The 19,366-nt window shown below is 30.2% G+C and overlaps 1 protein-coding gene across 1 annotated transcript in view; it reads left to right on the forward strand.

Annotated features, from left to right (window-relative positions):
- The window catches only part of LOC113402682 (homeobox protein BarH-like 1b), a 51,452-nt gene extending 33,240 nt beyond the window's left edge, over positions 1 to 18,212 (forward strand). Inside the window, exon 2 of the mRNA XM_026642988.2 lies at positions 16,892 to 18,212. Within this exon, the coding sequence (XP_026498773.1) occupies positions 16,892 to 17,283 (392 nt within the window). The 3' untranslated portion in view covers positions 17,284 to 18,212. The remainder of the gene's footprint in view (positions 1 to 16,891) is intronic.
- Positions 18,213 to 19,366: the final 1,154 nt, after the last annotated feature.

Here is a 19,366-nt window from a genome sequence, read left to right on the forward strand (position 1 = left end):
AGTATGGAATTTTAAAGAGCAGTAATGTATGCTTAGTGAGTTTTCACAGTTGGAATAATTCGTCGGGCTTCAAACAAACCCGCCTAATCTGCTGTTAATGTTTTATAGTACAACGGAGGGTGATTTGTCACGCTTCGAACAGATTGCACATTTCGTAAAATTCGATTTGACACAGGAACTTGTTTAAACGAGTTTTGCTTTTAATGGTTTCTTTAATATAAGTAACGTTAATTTATTTTCTTTATTAGATTAAATGTTTAAACCTTTTTTTAAATTAATTTACACGATATTTTTTCTTTTCTTTCTCCATAACGCATCCTGCAATTTTATTGTTTTGCATTTCATATGCAATATTATTAACAGCAACTTTTTTTTTATTATTTTTAGTATATCAATAAAAGATTAACACTAAAACTAACAAAAGAGCAACGAAACCGTAGGCTATTGTGAAGGAAAAAAAAAAGTAAAATTGGTAAACGGCAATAAAAGGCGCAATATATCCGAGTAGTGGCGCGGAAAATGACAGAATAACAGTGCTGCCACCGCAAAAAATACGATTGTTCGCGCGCGTTCGCCTGTGCAAGGGGTTGCAAGTGTATTTTTACGTCAACTCAATAAATACCGGGTGTAAGTTTATGGACAGTTTTATTTACTCACATTTAAAGAATAGCACACAGTTGAATTTACAGATTCATAAAAGTTAAGGTTTTTTTTTCTGCACTATGTACTAAACATTTGTACCTATATTCATTGAATTTAATTTATTTATGTAGATCGTTATATATGTACAACGCTTATAATTAATGTATGTATTTTAGTTCAGAACCTAATGAATCAATTAATCAATAAATAACTTTGGCCTGCCAAGCTACAATTAAATTTAATAGACACAACTATAAAGTAAATAGGCAAGCAGGTGGCAAAAAGACTATAAACAGAAAATGTTTGACTTAACGCTATAAATTAACGTGAACATTTATATTTTTCTATTTCATCCGCTTGTGCTGTTCATTGAGTCGTGTGATCGAGTTTGTTTCAGACACGTGTTGAATTGAACAACTTCGCATCAACTGATGTGCTTGCACGAAGCTTCTAGAAAACAATTTTATCAATGAGTATGTTTTGTATAATAGTTTATATATGATATGAACAGAAGTTAACTTAGGGTTTGTGATGCTATAGTTTAGTTAGTAATTTTATAGCAGATCAAGAGATGTAAAATGTATATTTAAAAGGTATTAACTTTCCATCCACTATACTTCAATCTTTTGTTTATTTATTTTTTTAGTACATATTAAATACGTTTTAGATAACTACTAAAATATTGTATCGTATTAAACAATTCCCGGTTGTGATAATACTCGATTAGTGCCTATAATTTGTTTAGTTTCATAGTATTCGTCTTACGGCATTGGTGTTTTCAAAATAATCTGGAACCTAGAGAGTAATTTCATGAGTTGACTAGAAATACTCAATATTGTGTTTAAACATGAGAAGTTATGGTAAAACCAAGTTTCCGATTTCGCCAAATCAATACATTCTTCATTCGGCAAGATTTTATTATAAAATCTCACATAGGTATATTTTTAAGTCTGTCTATTAATTGAAGTGTTATATTAAAAATCTTTAATAGAAGAGTTCTTATTCTGTGATTTATATAGGTATAGTTATTACCAAATATATATCTATTTAACTTGTTGAAAATATTAAATATAAATATTACTAGTAAGTTTCTTGGTGGTTTTTCTTGGTAAGATTTATTTCTCCAAATCGTAAGTAGCTTTAAATTTATTTATTAATCCCGTACTATGACGATTTTTAAGTGTAAATACTATTATTTTAAAATCAGCATTAATTATTTTATATTTTAATTCCTTATGGCAAATATGTCTATTTTCTTCTAAACGCGCTCTTCAAGAGATCTCTATTTCGAGAAAAATTTAATGAATCTCTTAGCTTAATTTAATCGTCAAATAAATAAAGATAAAAAGAAAAAAACAGAGATATATAAGAACTGGATCACACTGATAGGCTTCTTTTTGAAACTAGCTACATTTAAAATTAATGAAAAAATATTTTTAACTCTAAATAAAATAAAAGCCGACCTCGTACATCGTCAATGTTACGGCAACCGCGCAACTTAAGTACAATGTCCCTTGCGTAAGTAATTAAACTACATGCTAAGCATTTCCCCGTCATAAAACGCAAATGTCATATTTCACTGTAATTGTAAAGTGGAATTAATTATTTTCTCCCAACGTATTACCGTTAACTTCAATTTCCATTTAGTCTAAATTGAATGCATTAGGACACAATCTCGCCAGCCATCTCGAGACTACATTTAACCTCAACGCTGCATTTTGGCGCATTGCCAAAGAACCATCTTAAATTAATTGCTTATTTTATGTACAAAGTCCTTTCGTGTACAAAGATTTATATGTTAGTAGTTATGTATTGAAACATTTAGCGCTGTATATTTTAACTTCATTAAAATTCCTGTAATGAGACGAATATTTAATATTTCAAAATTTTATGATTTATTCTGTGTTATTATTTCGTGCTACATTAATCAGTGAAGATTACCACAAATAAAATTTGCATACTCAGAATAATAAAATACGAAGATTTTCTACTGATTAACGTGAATTCATCGAAGCGTGGTTTACTTTAGAGATAAGATAAACATATTATGTTCTTTTTCCTCCTTTTTCACCAGTACCGTCTTTTATCATACTATTACATGGTCTTTGGTGCTATGATTTAATATTTACCGAGATCCAAGTTTTTATTTATTACTTTAATATTTAAATGAGTATCGTTTATTATAAGAATTATCTACGTGTTGCTTATACATATATCATGCTTGCAAAAAATGAAAATGAGTTCTTAATAAAAAACAACATTTAAATAATTTTATTTTTTCAAACATTGTTGCAATGAAAGTTCACAATAAAAAAGTAATTGTTGTCACTATTAATGATGTCAAAAATTACACTTTAATTTTTTCATTTTTGAAATTGTCGTCGTAATACATTCAGAGTGTTGGCGGGATTCTAGCTTTCAAAATGACAGCCCCGCGTTTATAATCTTTGACAATTAACTAGCTGTCACTCGCGCCAGCGCGTTGACAAATGAGAGCGGGAAAATATATATTTTTCAAGCTCTTAGCTCTACATCGTTCTGAGACATAATTACTTTATTTGACTACATTTCTTTCATCTTTTAATAAAATAGTTTTATTTTATACATAATTATAGTATATGTGAGTTTAATATATATAGTGTTTATATATAAGTAGTAATATATTTATATAAACGGCTTCGTTTAAGTGGTTCAATTATAATCATTTGTTATGACTCTAACTCTATTCAAGAATATTACTTTCATTCATTGTGTTTAATCGATAGATAGTAAGCCGCAGCATAAGGAATTAGGAAAAAGATAGCGTCACAAAAGCGATAAAAAATATCAAATTGTCAAGTTGCGTTCCATCTTCAAATGCCAGCAAGCTTCAGCTTTACGATATGCGCCCTGCCGGGATATAAATCGATTAAACTGCATCGGTATTATAATCGGATTCTAGCAACTCTACAAAACATTAACATGCACACGTAAAAAACTTTGGAATGGATTTGTATGACAAAGCGAAGAAAATTATTCGATTAAATACTATATTATTTATATATTTTCTGTTTCATTGTATATACCTTATCATTGTAGAACTAAACTGGAATCTATAAAACAAGTGTAGTCTACGAGAATTATACGCTTTCATACCAATATAATATTTTAAAATTTAAAACTCTGACGTTGTCACATTAATCTTACAATTATTCACAGAAGAAAAAACTGAAACTCATTTCAAAAACAAAGCTATGAGCTTGTTACAACAGGCACAGTAATATCGTAACAATATAACTATGAGCGACAAAAACTGAATCGATATGTACTTACCGATAAACGAGTTCTCGGAACAGTATAAACAGAAGCACGCGCAGTTAATAGCTCAGGTGGACAATAAGTACATTTTTTATCTGTCGCATCGCAAGGTGGACAGTTGGAAAGTAAAAAAGGCGTAACAATTGTAACGAGTGACAGACCTTTTGATATAGACGGAATATCGGAATGATTTGCATGTTCAAGATTCTTTAGTTAAGAAAAAGATTATTTTACAAATGGGGAATATGTTTATTACATAACAGGAAAACATTTGATAGGTAAGTTTGGTTAGTATCAATTAACGTTTTATGACATTTTATAATTGCGGAGTGACAGCAGCATTATTTGCTCTTTTAGAAACAGTTTGAAGTTACAATGTTAAGTTGTGTAGCGTGTGATCACAATTAAGCAAATTATGACATTGTCTGCTTGCACTAATAACTGTGTTGGTAACAACTAACAGGTAAGCGACAATGTAACATGACATTCATTGTTTACGATTACAGAGACCGACAACAAGCAAATTACGATAACGTGTAACGTCAGAAATTGTAAACATTTAAGCGAAGACGTTAAGCATTCGTATAAGGCGTGTAATTTATTTTTCAAACGTAAAACAAGAAAAAAAACGTACTCTGTATCAACTATCGGGTATCTATGCCTTAATATTTTAAACATGTATATAAAAACTTTCTCAAAAATCAAATGTAAGTTCGAAAATTTAAAGTAAAATTATTTTAAATAAAAAGTCAACAATTTAAAGTACTAGGGACTATGAATCAGATGCAAGTGCTAAATTGAATAAATTCAGCGTATCTCAAACTAGTGCCCCTACGTGACAGTTATGACACTGGGCGTGCCTAGCGCCCTCTTCATTTGTCGAGCCATTTGTTCACAGGAATGCGGTGTCATCAGTGGCGAACGGAGCGTGAAATGGAAAACGCCCCACTGGTGACAACCCCCTTCTCCCGAACCCCCTCGATTGCTAACGAAAATTGTTCAAGTTTAGACTTGAATTCTATGATATGTTTAAATGGCCGAAGCGATTTACAGGTAATAGGATTCTTCAAGTAAGGAATTAAATCTTAAATTCAGTTAAATTTGGGATTGAAGAAAATTTTATTTACCAACAAGATATAACTTTTGCAATGCTTACTGAATGTAGATTAAATATAAAAACATAAAAATAAGTTATTAATATTTTATAAGTATTATAGTAAAATGTTGTTCAATATTTTACTGTAATATAAAATATATACCTTAACTAAATTACAATGCACTTCTCAAACGAATTGGTTTCAATGTGGCCTAGTGATGGAATTTTCAAAGTTTAAACTATTATGAAGCTGTAACTCACACGGTGTGACACCGGGCTTATATGACTGTAAAAGGATAAAAAAATTCAAGTAGTCTAGTCAAGCAGCATTATGTTAATTAAAATAAATACATACGACGTTTTATAAGTAACCATAAACTTAAATTCACATTTATAATTTGACTTATTTAATATAAATTATTTATAAACTTAATTAACAATTCACGCTCTGAAACTCAAATCGCTTAGTTATTGGAGCGAATCGACGTTAACAATTCAAGTGCTGTCGCTTCTTTGACTTGTCACCTTAATCCGGGTCTCTCTCCGTCTCTACTAAGAAGATGTAAATAAATGGCTTTTGTTATTAAACAGGAGCATTCAAACTTCAACACTGACGCAATACATAACAGCCTTTTGTGAAGCAAATATATTATGTTCGCTTTTAAAGTCTTGTTATCTATACATATATGTAATAAAATTGGAGTGTCAGTTTGTAATATTAAAATAACAATTTTTTACTAAATGTATGTATACATGGTACATATACCAAAATAACATTTTTTTCAATTATTGTCGGTCTCTCTGTCTGTCTGATTGTTCCGGTTAATCTCTGGAACGGCTGGACCGATTTTGACGGGACTTTCATTGGCAGATAGCTGATATAATAAGGAGTAACTTAGGCTACAACAATAACTTTTTTGTTAAATTCAAACGTGCACGAAGTCGCGGGCATAGCTAACTAGCTATTATTTTATATTACGTAACTACGTAATATAAATTAACTAATAGAGTTTAATAACGAAGTTGTTAATAACAATCACCAGATTCGGCATTGACATTATTTAAACGTTTTTATGGCCGGTAGTCCTGTCGTGATATTTCAATTTAATTATTTATCGAGTGATTTACAACCGATTTGTGTGAATGCTGACAAATCGCCGCTCCGGGATAGCGGGATAATCTGTGATCTCAGCGTGTCCCCACACTATAGTCGAAGACGTAATAAATCGCGTCACGGGAATAAATCTGAATCGGCGCTGACGTTTTGATTGTCGGCTGCACCGCACTGATTGTTTCCTACTGTTTTCCTAAAACGACGCTTTATGGCGGAAAATTTGCACTATTTGTTTTACGAGATACGTGTATTAACAGGTCATCCAATAAAAAGGAGAGTTATGAATAAAAATTTTTTTAAATATTTATTTAATAGGTATTACTAGATTTTACCCAAATTATTACATTTTTAAAATAGCTTTAATGAATTTGGTAACAAATTTATAATTGTTGTTGATAGCTGAATTGTTGTTAGATAGACAATTTATGTATATAATAAATTATACTATATATACTATTATTAACATATACACAATTTTTTTTTTTTATTAAATGTGATTTTTTTTTTCGTTTTAATCACTATAATTATCACCACTTCATTTAATTGTTTCATTATAAAAGTTGAAGGAAACCACAACATAACAATTTATATTAATTGTGAAATAGTAAAATATTTGATAAAAAATAAAAAAAAGAAAATCAATAAACTAAAATCTCTAAACAAACCAAGACCACACAGCGTTATGTTCAAAAAAGCTGCAATTTATCTCTACGGGATACAACACATTTCTAAATTCTCCCAATATGTCAATCATGGACATATGTGAGTACTTCAAGAAACTTTGGTAACAGTATATTAATATATTGCTACAAGATACATAATAATATCATCAAAAAAATCATTTTTAACAATGGTCACACCATTTTCATTTTTTATTATCATGCCGAAACTTTAAAGAAAATTTTTGAGAAAGCACATTATCTTAAACAAAAATACATATTTTATTATAAAATTATCGTTGACGAGAAAATATATAATAAATGTAAGAAATGTAAAGAATAATGAATACACTTCAATTAATATTACTTATATGAAAAAATGACACCATTTTATCAGTCGCTTTGAATCTACAATTATATTTCTGACAATTGTCAATTTGGTATCGACTGAGCTGTCGTCATGATACCAATTTAAATTTTTCTGATGAAGAAATATTCTTAGACTGTATCTCAATGATATAGAGGTGAATATTCTACACGTTTATTTTAATGTACAAATTGTTTTTTTTTTATTTCATTTGAAAGCGGTGTTGCTAATATATCTGTCATGGAGGCGTTTTGTTTTTCGGTTTTGACAACACGTGGCATTAAGACGGGACCACACAAACCCAACATTGTTATTAGGCGACGATGTATTTGTTATAGTTTTAAACGTTTACGTAATTGCCTCGTAAACGTATTAAGGGATATAACGGTTCGACGTGTTTTTTGGTTTAAATTTAGAATTTCGAATTGTTTTAAATTATATTCTAAAGATTAATTGATGCTGACATTATTTTTACTAATTTATTGCTTATTTTACAGATAACTTTCAGAACTCTTTAAAAAAAATTTTTTACGTAAGTGAGCTGAATAATTTCTTGTCTTATAATTTACAGCTTTACCTATTAATATTATTTAAGGGGTGATAAGTTAAGCAATACTGTGTACCTTCTGCTTTAGAATGTCCAACCAATGATGTTAGAAAGAGAGTACTCAGTGTTTAAACCGATAAACAAGGTAGGACCGTAATAGACCGTATAGTTTTCTGACATTTATTTATTGTAATCTTCTTTTTTTATTGCTATTAAATTTTTTTTTATATCGAAGTGCTAATATGGTAATCCTAATAGTTGCCCACATCATAAACTCAAACTTTAAAAACTATCATCACTTACATAACGCTACATTAATATTAACCAACGTAATGAAAGACACAATGAATCTTTTTCCAAACTTAGATGGCCCTTAATTACTTCACAGTACCAAAACGACACCATTTAAATCGCATATCTCATTCCTCCTATAAATATCCGACCAGCATTCACCCTCCGACTCATATGTCTTTATTCCGACTAATAACAATTTAAGCTATTATGTGACAAACCGACAAAAGGAAGTGTTTTCGGCACATTTCTCGTGGACTCCCCTGGGAGACAGCCCACATTATTGCCCCTTAGTGATTTAGGACCGCTACCAATCTTATTGCATTACTAGATATTACGATTTTGTACGCGATTTTTTATATGAAATTCGTTTCCTTGTAATTAATGATTTTTATATTACACGAGTAAATTGGTCTTAAATTTTTTTAGGAATTACGACTTATACAAGGCTTCTAATATTAACTTGACCTGTATGTAACTATTATGGATGTGCTCGTAGTTGAATCTTACAGCTCATTTTTTACCAACAAACAGTATCAAATAATTTGTATTTTTGCTCATGGTATTATTGTTAAGATCCTCGAAAAAAACAAATCATTTCGTTTCTGTGTACCAATATAATATAACTTTAAAAAATATTTAGTTTATAATTTGTATTTGTTAATAATGATAAAAAGGTAACTTTAATTTATAACATTAAATATTTATAAAAGAAAACACTTTACGTGCCTTGTTTGCCCTCGTTTAGACGTATGAGACGTTAAACAATAAATAAAGCATAAAAATAAAAGATAACTCAAGTGGGAACTTAAAAGGGGCTCAAATGGTTTGTTTTGACTACTTAGGTCTGAAGAGGTGGTAAAAAAATTATCTCTTGCAATGAAACTTCAAAGTACCCGAACATGAATACTCGATTGACTAAAGAAAGCTTCAAGTATAAAGACATATTTTTAATGCTGAATATGCTTATATCAAATATATCGAAATATATGTTGACTATTTATGTAGAAAAATCTCAATCAGTTATCGATGTTTTTAATAATTTATCATCAAGGAGGCAAGTAATTCCACAAAACATAGAAGATAGTTTTCTTTAATAATATAAATAGTAAATAATTTGCCTTACAAGTAAGTATCGGCATGCAACCTATCATTACAATTTACATCTAAAACAAGCATAAACGGTTGGATGAGAACTATTCATTAGCATGACTAGAACTAGACAGTCGAGTCGACATCACTAAATGCGAGCTTCACTAACGATAAACATCGATAGTTATACTGTCACGGCCTTTGCACTAACTGCCGCGGTACTTCACGCGTGCAACCTTTTTGTATAAACCGAGTTCTTTATTTAAAATATGCCGCGAATGGTTCGTTCAGTTTCGAATTTCGAGTGGGTTTTGGAATGCGTTATGTTCCATTAGTAAGCGCCTTTAATTTATGTTAATATTCGCTCCAGAATTTTGGCGCCGACTTTCATCGATACAATTGATTTTTTTAACCTGACATTATTAAAAAAATAACTAAAACAATGCGACCAAAGCATATTCGTAAAAAAAGAAAAATTGTAATGATATAAATTATATAATAAGTCGATTTTTTTAACCTACTTATATAAATTTACTTATCGCTCCGTTATAACTTTATTAGCAATCATTCTAATAATATCAAAAGGTCTTTGCGGACAAATCGAAAATAAATTATTTTTTGCTATAATAATAGAAATAGAGTGTGACTCATTACATCCAAAAATTTTCTAATTTGGAAATTAGTTGCAAATAAAAAAAAAAACTCCGAAGTGTAACTGGCCGGTAAATCGAATTCTCAAACGTTTGTAGCGGTTACCGGAATTAAAAAAATAAACCGCACTGAAGTAATTCACGAATCGATAACGTTATAAAAACAATCTTGGGCGGTGGTCAACGGGGCGTAAAACCAGAAGTCACTTGGGAGCTAGGAACACCCGTGTGAATTATATCCCGTGAGAATGCGGTTACCTGTGATTTTCATCTATTATTTCGGCAGTGTAGGCTGCCATAATGTTCCAAAGTACAGCCTATTCCAACCGAAGAAGGAATGAAAATAAACAAACTTTAGATTGACGTATTCCATGAATTTGGTAATGGCTCAGCTATATTGTAGACTATGTTGCTGCAGCTATCTTGTACTAATAACAGATCCACATAAAAGAACACTATTCCACTTACACCCAGTATATTTTTTCTTCCAAATTTCCGATAACATCTTCGTCGACATTCATAACGCCATTTTTTTACAAACCCATAATGAATGTCACAAGATTAATGATTCAACCTCTCGACCAATCAAATCGCGTCAATTGGTTGTCAAATGTTGTTGTTCATTTAGCTTTTGTCCTCTTGTGGTTAGAATAAGCTATAGATTAACTTATGTTAAACTCAGGAGCATCTTAATTCTGGACAGTGATTTAAATACTTTTTGAAGCCTGTTGAGTGATTTTAAGCAGTGAAGCTCAAGCAGAAACGGCTCTACAGCCACATAAGCAGTTAGAATTAATACTTGCAATGTGCAAATTGTTGTACTTTTTTAAAATATTAATGAGGGCATGAGCTTAGCTTACAAGGACTTCGTATGCGGAAATTTAATAAAACATATATAAAAAGTATGTATTATATGAATTTACTGCGACTTTAACTAATTGTAATTTATGCAAATAATCTGAGTAAACCAACGAAAAAGATCGTAATTAATGAAAAATACTGTACTTAACGTGCTAATTGGACATTCTACTGTAAACTTTATTATAATTATAATTATGTATATTTCTTAAATTATTCATAATGTAGACAAGGAAAATTGGCTTCAAAATTATAAAATTGAACAATAAGTAGGTACATATTTCTGTTTATAGTTTACAGTTATGATGCTATACAATCATGATCTAAATATGATCTCCAAATTACTTTAAAAAAAACTATTTAACCGGATACTTATCCCTAATTAAGAAGCAAAAACAGAAACAAAGTCACGGACCATTACAGCACGTTCGGTTGTCTGTCGAGAGTCGAGACAGACGAAATCGGCCGTGGCGCTAAACCAGCCGTTCAGCTGCGACGCCGTTTGTGAATGTTTTGATAATGCCGCTTGATAAACTTTCGTCACTGAAAAGTATAATATGAAACGTAAAAGAAGCTACATGCATATCCCGGGCTTGTAACGGTTGTGCCGGTTTCAGTAGTTAAGATATCTTTAAAATATTATTCTTTGTTACTCGTTTTTGCGGTATAAATTCTATAAAAACCGTGTTTTCGCATCATTCCTACCTGAATTTAGAACCTACTGAGGATTGTAAGACTCAATTAGAATATAATAACTAATACTTAATATGAGATACTTATTTTATGAATTATTATTATTACATTTTTAATCTGGCAACATGAACTTTGAGAGATACTCGTGATGGCGGGAAATTGATACTTTCACTGAGTATCGAGGGATAAATTATTACGATATTTATGATTACCAAATTGTATGGGATATACCAAAGAACTTCGTTTCATTGCTATTCATCAAATCTACACCAATTTATTCATTAAATCAACTTTATTGAAATACTTTTAACTTGAACTAAATTGATTAATTAAATAATTTTATTGTTAAGCTGGATCAAATAATGCCATTTGATTATATTGACTCTTAATAGGTATAAGGCTGCATTCTTGTAATATTATTGGTGAAAATATTATTTTGAATTAAAACATATTTGGGTGTAGCAGAATTTCAAACTCGAATTTCATCGCAAAATTTTCTACATTAAGCGATAAGTTTTGCCAAAAATTTATCGCTGTATTAACGAACACTGCTGCGTTAGGTTGAGACTAGATATTAGACTAGACTAGATATTATTTTATATTTGTCATAGTTTTTCGCTTTATCCGTAGCAAATTACACAGGAAATATTTCGAGCGCTTTTTCTTACACTTCGCTCTTAATCTAGCTATGCGATTTAACTCTAAATGTTTCGAATGGTTTTTCTGACATAACATCCAACTGAATTCATCGTAAAAAATGTACTCGACTCGCACCAGTTGTAGGACATTTCCTAATGTATCAGATCGATCAAAAAAACAATTAAGTAATTCATTATTAAAAATTTAGATTTGTCTCAATTTACAAAATGTCCTTACGTCCATTTAAAACAATTGTTTTTTACAATTTGCAACTTCGTTTACATAAAAGTCTATGTTATTATTTTGTTTTAATAATTTACGAGAGAAACATTTTATTAATTAAGTAACAACGATATTTTTTTGTATATTTCGACTTCTTCACAATTCTAAATTCGAATTAATTATGTATAATATTAAATGGGTACGTATAGAATTTATACAAATATTTTTATACAAATTATCCTTAACATATTATTAGAAAAAGTTCAAACGTCATGGGCTTCCGAACAACGCGATGCTAAATAAAAAAAAAAAAAAACTCATTTATGAATAACAAGTAAAGAATTACAGTCATTAATATCACCGCAGTCATTCATATGCAGTTGTGAGCTTTTTATACCGATCTCGGCTCTGTTATTACGACTACTTACAATATTACGATTAAATAACTGATATTTTACACTTGTAATTATACATGATCCATCAAGTATTGTTTTTGTTTCTAAAACTAGCATTTTGTTGGTCAGTTTGCACGATTAATTACACGTAAGATAAATATTCTATTATAAATTCCTAGTGTATTTTATATTAATTCTTTACTCTACTTTGTAGGTTTTGTATTTTTTTTATTCAGACTGTGTTTATAAACAATTGTTAATATGTAATGTATGGTTGTTTTTCGCAAGTTTGATTTATTAACTACGATTTAAAGATAGAGTTGTATTTAAATATTACATGTAAGTTTAGCTGTTTGTAACTTTTTAAGCTCTATTAATGTAGAGCATTAAGCCGAACTGATTTTAACCTTAATGTAATAGTAGTTAATAATTTCCAGGTTCGCAATTTGAACTCTACACGTGTAATGTAATACAAAGATTATATTAAAATGTTTGATGTATTACAATATTTTCAAATTTTTGTTAGATTGACTATATTTCTATAGGGCATTTTAACAATACAGTTGTTTGACAACTGCAACTACTTATATATGACATTATCTAGTTTTATAAATCTATTTTAAAAGTATAAAGCTTAATAATGTACACTTTACTTACGTAAATACGTGGAATATTTAAGCAAAACATTTATTATCCAATTACTTAGTGTTATAGAAGATATTTTCGTATTAAATTTCGAAACCTTCCGTAATGAACAACAATAGACGAAATCCTTCTTACGTTTCTGAATCAAATTGGAAAATCGTTTGCGTTACAATTAATAGAGGAACAAGATCAAGTGACATTTAGAAAAGTGTCAATTGAATAGACACCATTCTCTTCGGAAAAGTTTTTTTTTAATTTTGAGACGTCTAAAGAGCGAATTTTTATTTTAACCTAATCCGAAGTCCATAAAAAGCATTACGCTCTTAAATCGACGCCCGCGTCCTTTTTTTACTCGTTATAAAAAAACCCAATGATCCACACGTAAGGTCTGTTTCGCCACGCTTTTTTCGCTATACTTAGAACGTATCTTAAAATGGCTTTTTCTTCACCATAGCGGGATATTCAATTTGATCTCGTAAAGGTTTTAAATGTTATTGTTCGTTATCAATCGTAACTAACATGCGTGATTAAGACGCTATGGTCGAATGTCGAATTTTAAATAAACTTTTTATCGATAAATTTAATCAGTAGCCATTTAGCGTTGTTAATTAAAAACCTTTTGAATTTGATATAGATGTTACCGGTAAAATATAAGTCCGACGTGTTTGAAATTATAAATCGTAAATGACGATTTTTTTTTATTTTTAAATATTTTAATGAAAGAGGTTTTATTTAATTATTTTGCATCCTCATCAATCATGTACATGGCAATAGGTTATATTTACAGTCATTATGATTTCGAATCATAATTTCTTCATATTAAATTAACGTTTATAACTGCATTTACTATTACTACTACTATAAACTACAACACTACTATACTATACTATAAATAAGTTCTAAATAAGTTCTTCTAAGTGTTGACCAATGGTGAGCAATGATTAACTTTAATGACTGATTATTTAATATAACCACTCATTACTTAATATTATTCGTATAATAAAATCGTTACTATAACAAAAGTATCACTTCTACATTTCTCGTTGAACGTGAAAAATGCCAGTCAATTGTTGTACCACTTATCGTGAGGTCGCCTGTCATTAAAAAATGCCACCCACATTCATTCGCATACAAGCATCTCAAAACAAAATGTACCTTCACAAATGCCTACAGGCCGTGCGTATCGATCGAACCCAGCAAGGCCATTGAGTCATCGACAAAACATTACCCAGTAACGAGATTACAAATCAGTATCGATTGCTTCTGCTTTCCCATATCGACTGCATCACGTTCAATTTCACTTGTCAATGTATATTAAATTACGGAGAAGATCGGGTTTTACAATTTCCCACACACAAATAAAATTTTAGACAATTTAAGGGACAATGTACATTAGTCGAATGCTATTAAGAGTTAAAATGGCATCGTTATATAGACATTTGTGCACGTGTAGCAGGGTCAGGAGACTGCCCCGCACAAACACAGTGCTACGTGATGTTATTGTGGAATTAATTAAGTACGACGATCGTGACAAGTTAAAAAAAAAGATGCTGAAGGGAAATCAATAACGTAATCATGACGGCCGAGCGAAATTGGGTATGCGTGGTATTTAAGATGTCGGCTACAGTAACAGGGACCTTTTAAATTTTATGTAGTGCTACAGTTAACGACATTATTATCCTTAAAAGAGTTCTTAATTTTTTAAATATCTATAATCGTTTTTTTTTTTAATATAACTATAATAAGTAAAGAGGTTATATTATAAAACATATTTTAACATTAGACATTAATTTACAATTGACCTTTGTAGATAATTGTTCTCTTGGCTTGCTATTAAATTTAATAAAAAACGTTATTTCCTTCAATTAATACAGCATTAGATTATTTCAAATACAAAAATCGCATCAGGTGCGATCAAATGTTAGCAATGTACCATGACTGATTGGTTATTTTTTTGCGTCCGGCTTAAGTCAACCGTCCACTAAATCAATCGATGGCAAATAAGAAAATATAATAACAATCTATGCATTTCTCTTAAAAAAATTACTACTTTACTCATAAGTGTTATTTAGCGGATATTGTTGATATAAAAAATAACTTATATCCAGCACAAATATTTATAATCGTATATATATATTATATCGTAAAAATGGTCACAAATAACCAAATATTAGCTTAAAAAAATGCCATTCGAGTTATTGAGGTAGGATATATTATGTTGAACTCTAAAAGACGTAACGCTCGAGTCTGGTGGACAATCCTAATGATGTCTTTTGACTTAGCGCTTTTTTAGTACTTTGGGTGTTTTATTCAGTCCTAATTGAGGTTCAGATTCGCTAAGGATGCGATTAGGTCGTGATTAATAAACGCGATTTGGCTCTGCCGACTGCTAAGTTAGATTATAAATAAATTGTTCCTTTTATTTCGACATTTGTAGAATTGGACGTGACGTCCAATGAATGGAATTGCTTGTAATTAACGATTAGGTCTGATTCGAGGCCGACATGATAAAATATAGCCTGTGTTGCCATTTAACGTTAATTTGTTTTCATAATTTCAAAATAAATATGTTATTTTCATTTATTTAAAAAAACCATAACAAATGAATGAGACATATTTTAAGTATATGGTACATTAAGCATTTGAGAGTGAATTCCGATTGTCTGACTGTGCATAGGCAATTAGTGTTAACGGCGACCATCTTGCATTGTAAGAGTTATTTTATTAATATCCGTGGTTCACCGCGCCTTAACAGATGAGTGATCTCACAATATAAGAACTCCTTGTAGGTCGCGATATGTACCCATTTTCATTGTACATTGAAATTGGTCCCTAAAAAAATAGGCATTTATTATTTAACGTAATATGTATTTTCTTAAAATTATGAAATAAACAAAGACGAGATATGATGAGATTTTATGAAATATACAAAGATGAAATATGAAAAGTATATTAGCTACTGAAACTAATTATAATTCTATATTTATTTTTACTATTTCAAAGAATCAATAAAGAAACAGTTTCAAGTTACGCCATAAACATTATCATTAACAAGTTAATTACAAAAAAAAAACAATTATACCTATAACACGATTTCAGACCATAACAAAATTATGTAGGTAACGTTACAAACAACACAACGTAAACGGATGCTAAGATAATGTTTTTATATTTTTCATTTCCGTTTCGTTAAAACGTTGTTTTTCTAAAATGAGATTTTGCTAATACCGGTACAATTATCCGAATGGCATTATTCAACAATGTAACTGATTGCTTTCATTTTTAAAAAGATTTTACGAAGAGCCCGTATATTATTCTGTGCTCGTTAAAATGCAAGTCCTGGTGTTTTTTTATTATACGTTTTACGACGGAAGAGTTACATTTTAGCGCTGCGGGCACTTTATTGCAGTGCCATAGACTCGAATAATGTTTTAGTACCTGATAACGAGTTGAAACGTTGGTTTCTTCTATATGACACATACCCACTTTCATGCGGTGTGATATAGACATAAAACCTACTTCGACACTATCTACATTTTATTATACTTTTAATTATCTATCTATCTATCTATCTCAACAACAATGTTTTTTTATTAAATTATCTTAAGAATAAACCACCTGTATCAGTTCGCCTGTAACGTTTTGTATTGAAAGAAATATTTATAATATTTTTTCTTGTTCCAGATGGTCAGTCAAATCATTTGAACCTCTTCAACTCGAGGCCACAGCCGAAGAAGAAGCGAAAATCACGAACAGCGTTTACAAATCACCAGATATTTGAGCTGGAAAAGCGATTCCTCTATCAAAAGTATCTATCGCCGGCGGATAGAGACGAAATAGCCAGTTCTCTAGGTCTGTCCAACGCCCAAGTCATCACCTGGTTCCAAAACAGACGAGCGAAGCTAAAACGCGACATGGAAGAGCTGAAGAAAGACGTCGAAAGTGCTAAAGTACTTTCCGCCCATAAAAGTTTCTTAGAAAACGTCACCGACTTGGGGATTCTTAAGAAGAAAGCGATGAGCATAGGCGCTAGTGAGGAGGCTGCTACGAATCTTGTCGTGAATGCGTCTAAATGAAACGAGGTGGCGCGTGCTATCGCGCCAGACGCCTACGATCGACGAGTGCTCGATTACTGAATCGATACAGACTATATAATCGATATTCGCATATGTGTTTCTTAAAGGACATAGTGACGTTAGATTTTATCTTCACTAATCTAGTTAAATGTACTTCACTATTTAACAATGTAAATAAATTAATGTGATTGTACAAAATGATATGCTTCGTTCGAATAAATGTGATAGTTTATACTTAAGTACTTAATGTTTTATAGATATTATATTCCTAAATTATTTATTGTAGGTTGTATCGACTGGCATTTAGTGAATCGCAATGTCTGTTAGTAGATATAATATATGAAGGTTTTTTTTTATTCAGTAAATATTATGAAAAAAATATATATAATAATGTGCAATATAAAGAAATAGATTGTTAACTTTTTCAATTGCCAGTGATAATACCTTGGTGTAAATATTAATCTCGATGTATAGTTATTAAAAAATAGTAATTGTATTACGTAGTTATTAGTATAAGTGTAAACAGAGTTATTGAAGCGTAACGTTGATAGTATAATTTTAATTAATGAGCTGATATATCAAATCACATCGCATTGGATACACGAAATCTACCACCATACTTACATTATTTATAATTAAGCACTTATTAATAATCATTTAATTCTAATGTGCATTTTTCATTTTCGAAATAAAAACTGTTTCATGTAGATCAACTGGTATGAAATTATTGGTCATAATAATTACTACTGTCGTCCAAGTCGCTTAAGTTATGAAATTTATAAACACGGTTTTACAAAAAAATGTGAGTGAAATACACTAAACATTCGTATTTTTATAACTTTACCGCGTTAAAGTTCTAGTATTCGGCAAGGGTCTTATAACATTTTAAAGATAGATATTTGGAACGAATTCATCCATGCTAAATATTCTCCGTCGAAACCTTTATCGTTACCCTTCAACATACATTTGACAAAACAACTTTTTGTTACATAGTCGTAATCGAACTTAACTTTGTCCAGTCGGCTTTACTAGGAGAACGTCTAAAATGTTAAAAGGAAAATAATATCCAATTAATATTTATCTGTTCCCAAAACCACGCGTTAAAGTACACTTTTAATACACATTACATAACGTGATTAACTTAGTCACGCAAAAGCTAAACAAATAACACAATAACCAGTCACGAAATATCGCGGAATTGTTATTTTTATTATAAAAATTTAAATAATCGTTCGTACATCAACACGCGAAATTAACAAATGTATTGTTACATTAAAACAAAAGAAGTGTTAACAACCGTAGAAAGGATCACATGAGACACAATAAATATATTTTCTAATCTCACTCGTTCAGTTAAATTGTTATTTTTATGTCTATCTTGTATAACGTGCAATATCTATACTAACATGTTTCTGTAATTATTGAACAATTGAACAATATACGTTTCGTAATAATTTACAGAAATGTAAACTAAATACCCAATTTTACATATATACAAATAAAAACCAGTAATGTTTAGCTGCTTCAAGTTGTCATTAAATCTTCAAACATTTCGAATTACTCGATATAACATATATCTGTACTAATATTATAAAAACGAAATTAACTCTTTCTGTTATCTCTTAACGCTTAAACTGCTGAACCGATTTAGATAAAATTTGGTGTAGGTGTAGTTTGAGTCCCGACATAGGCTCCTTTTTTTTAATTCACCCTTCGAGGGAGTAAAGTGGGATCCCCCATTTATATGCTATAGGTAAAGTTTTATAAATTCATAATGTAAAGCAGATTCAGCTAGTATTTAAATAAAACTATCAATTGTTTCAAACTAAAATGTTTGTCGATGTAGAATCATAACATTTCACTAAACATTATGTATTATAGCTTAACTGACATAAAAAAAAAAACATAATTGTCAATATAGGGTGGTAGATTAAAAATTGTGTATAAAACTGATTACTGTAATGTTACTTAAATGTTTACTGATTACCATGAATAACAACAAGATTATTTAATATTTTTATTAACTTACTTTTAATCACGGGCTAACATGTAAATATTTATTATCTGTGGACTATTTTACTAT

Source organism: Vanessa tameamea, chromosome 24 (assembly GCF_037043105.1).
Source record: "Vanessa tameamea isolate UH-Manoa-2023 chromosome 24, ilVanTame1 primary haplotype, whole genome shotgun sequence".
NCBI classification, from domain to species: domain Eukaryota; kingdom Metazoa; phylum Arthropoda; class Insecta; order Lepidoptera; family Nymphalidae; genus Vanessa; species Vanessa tameamea.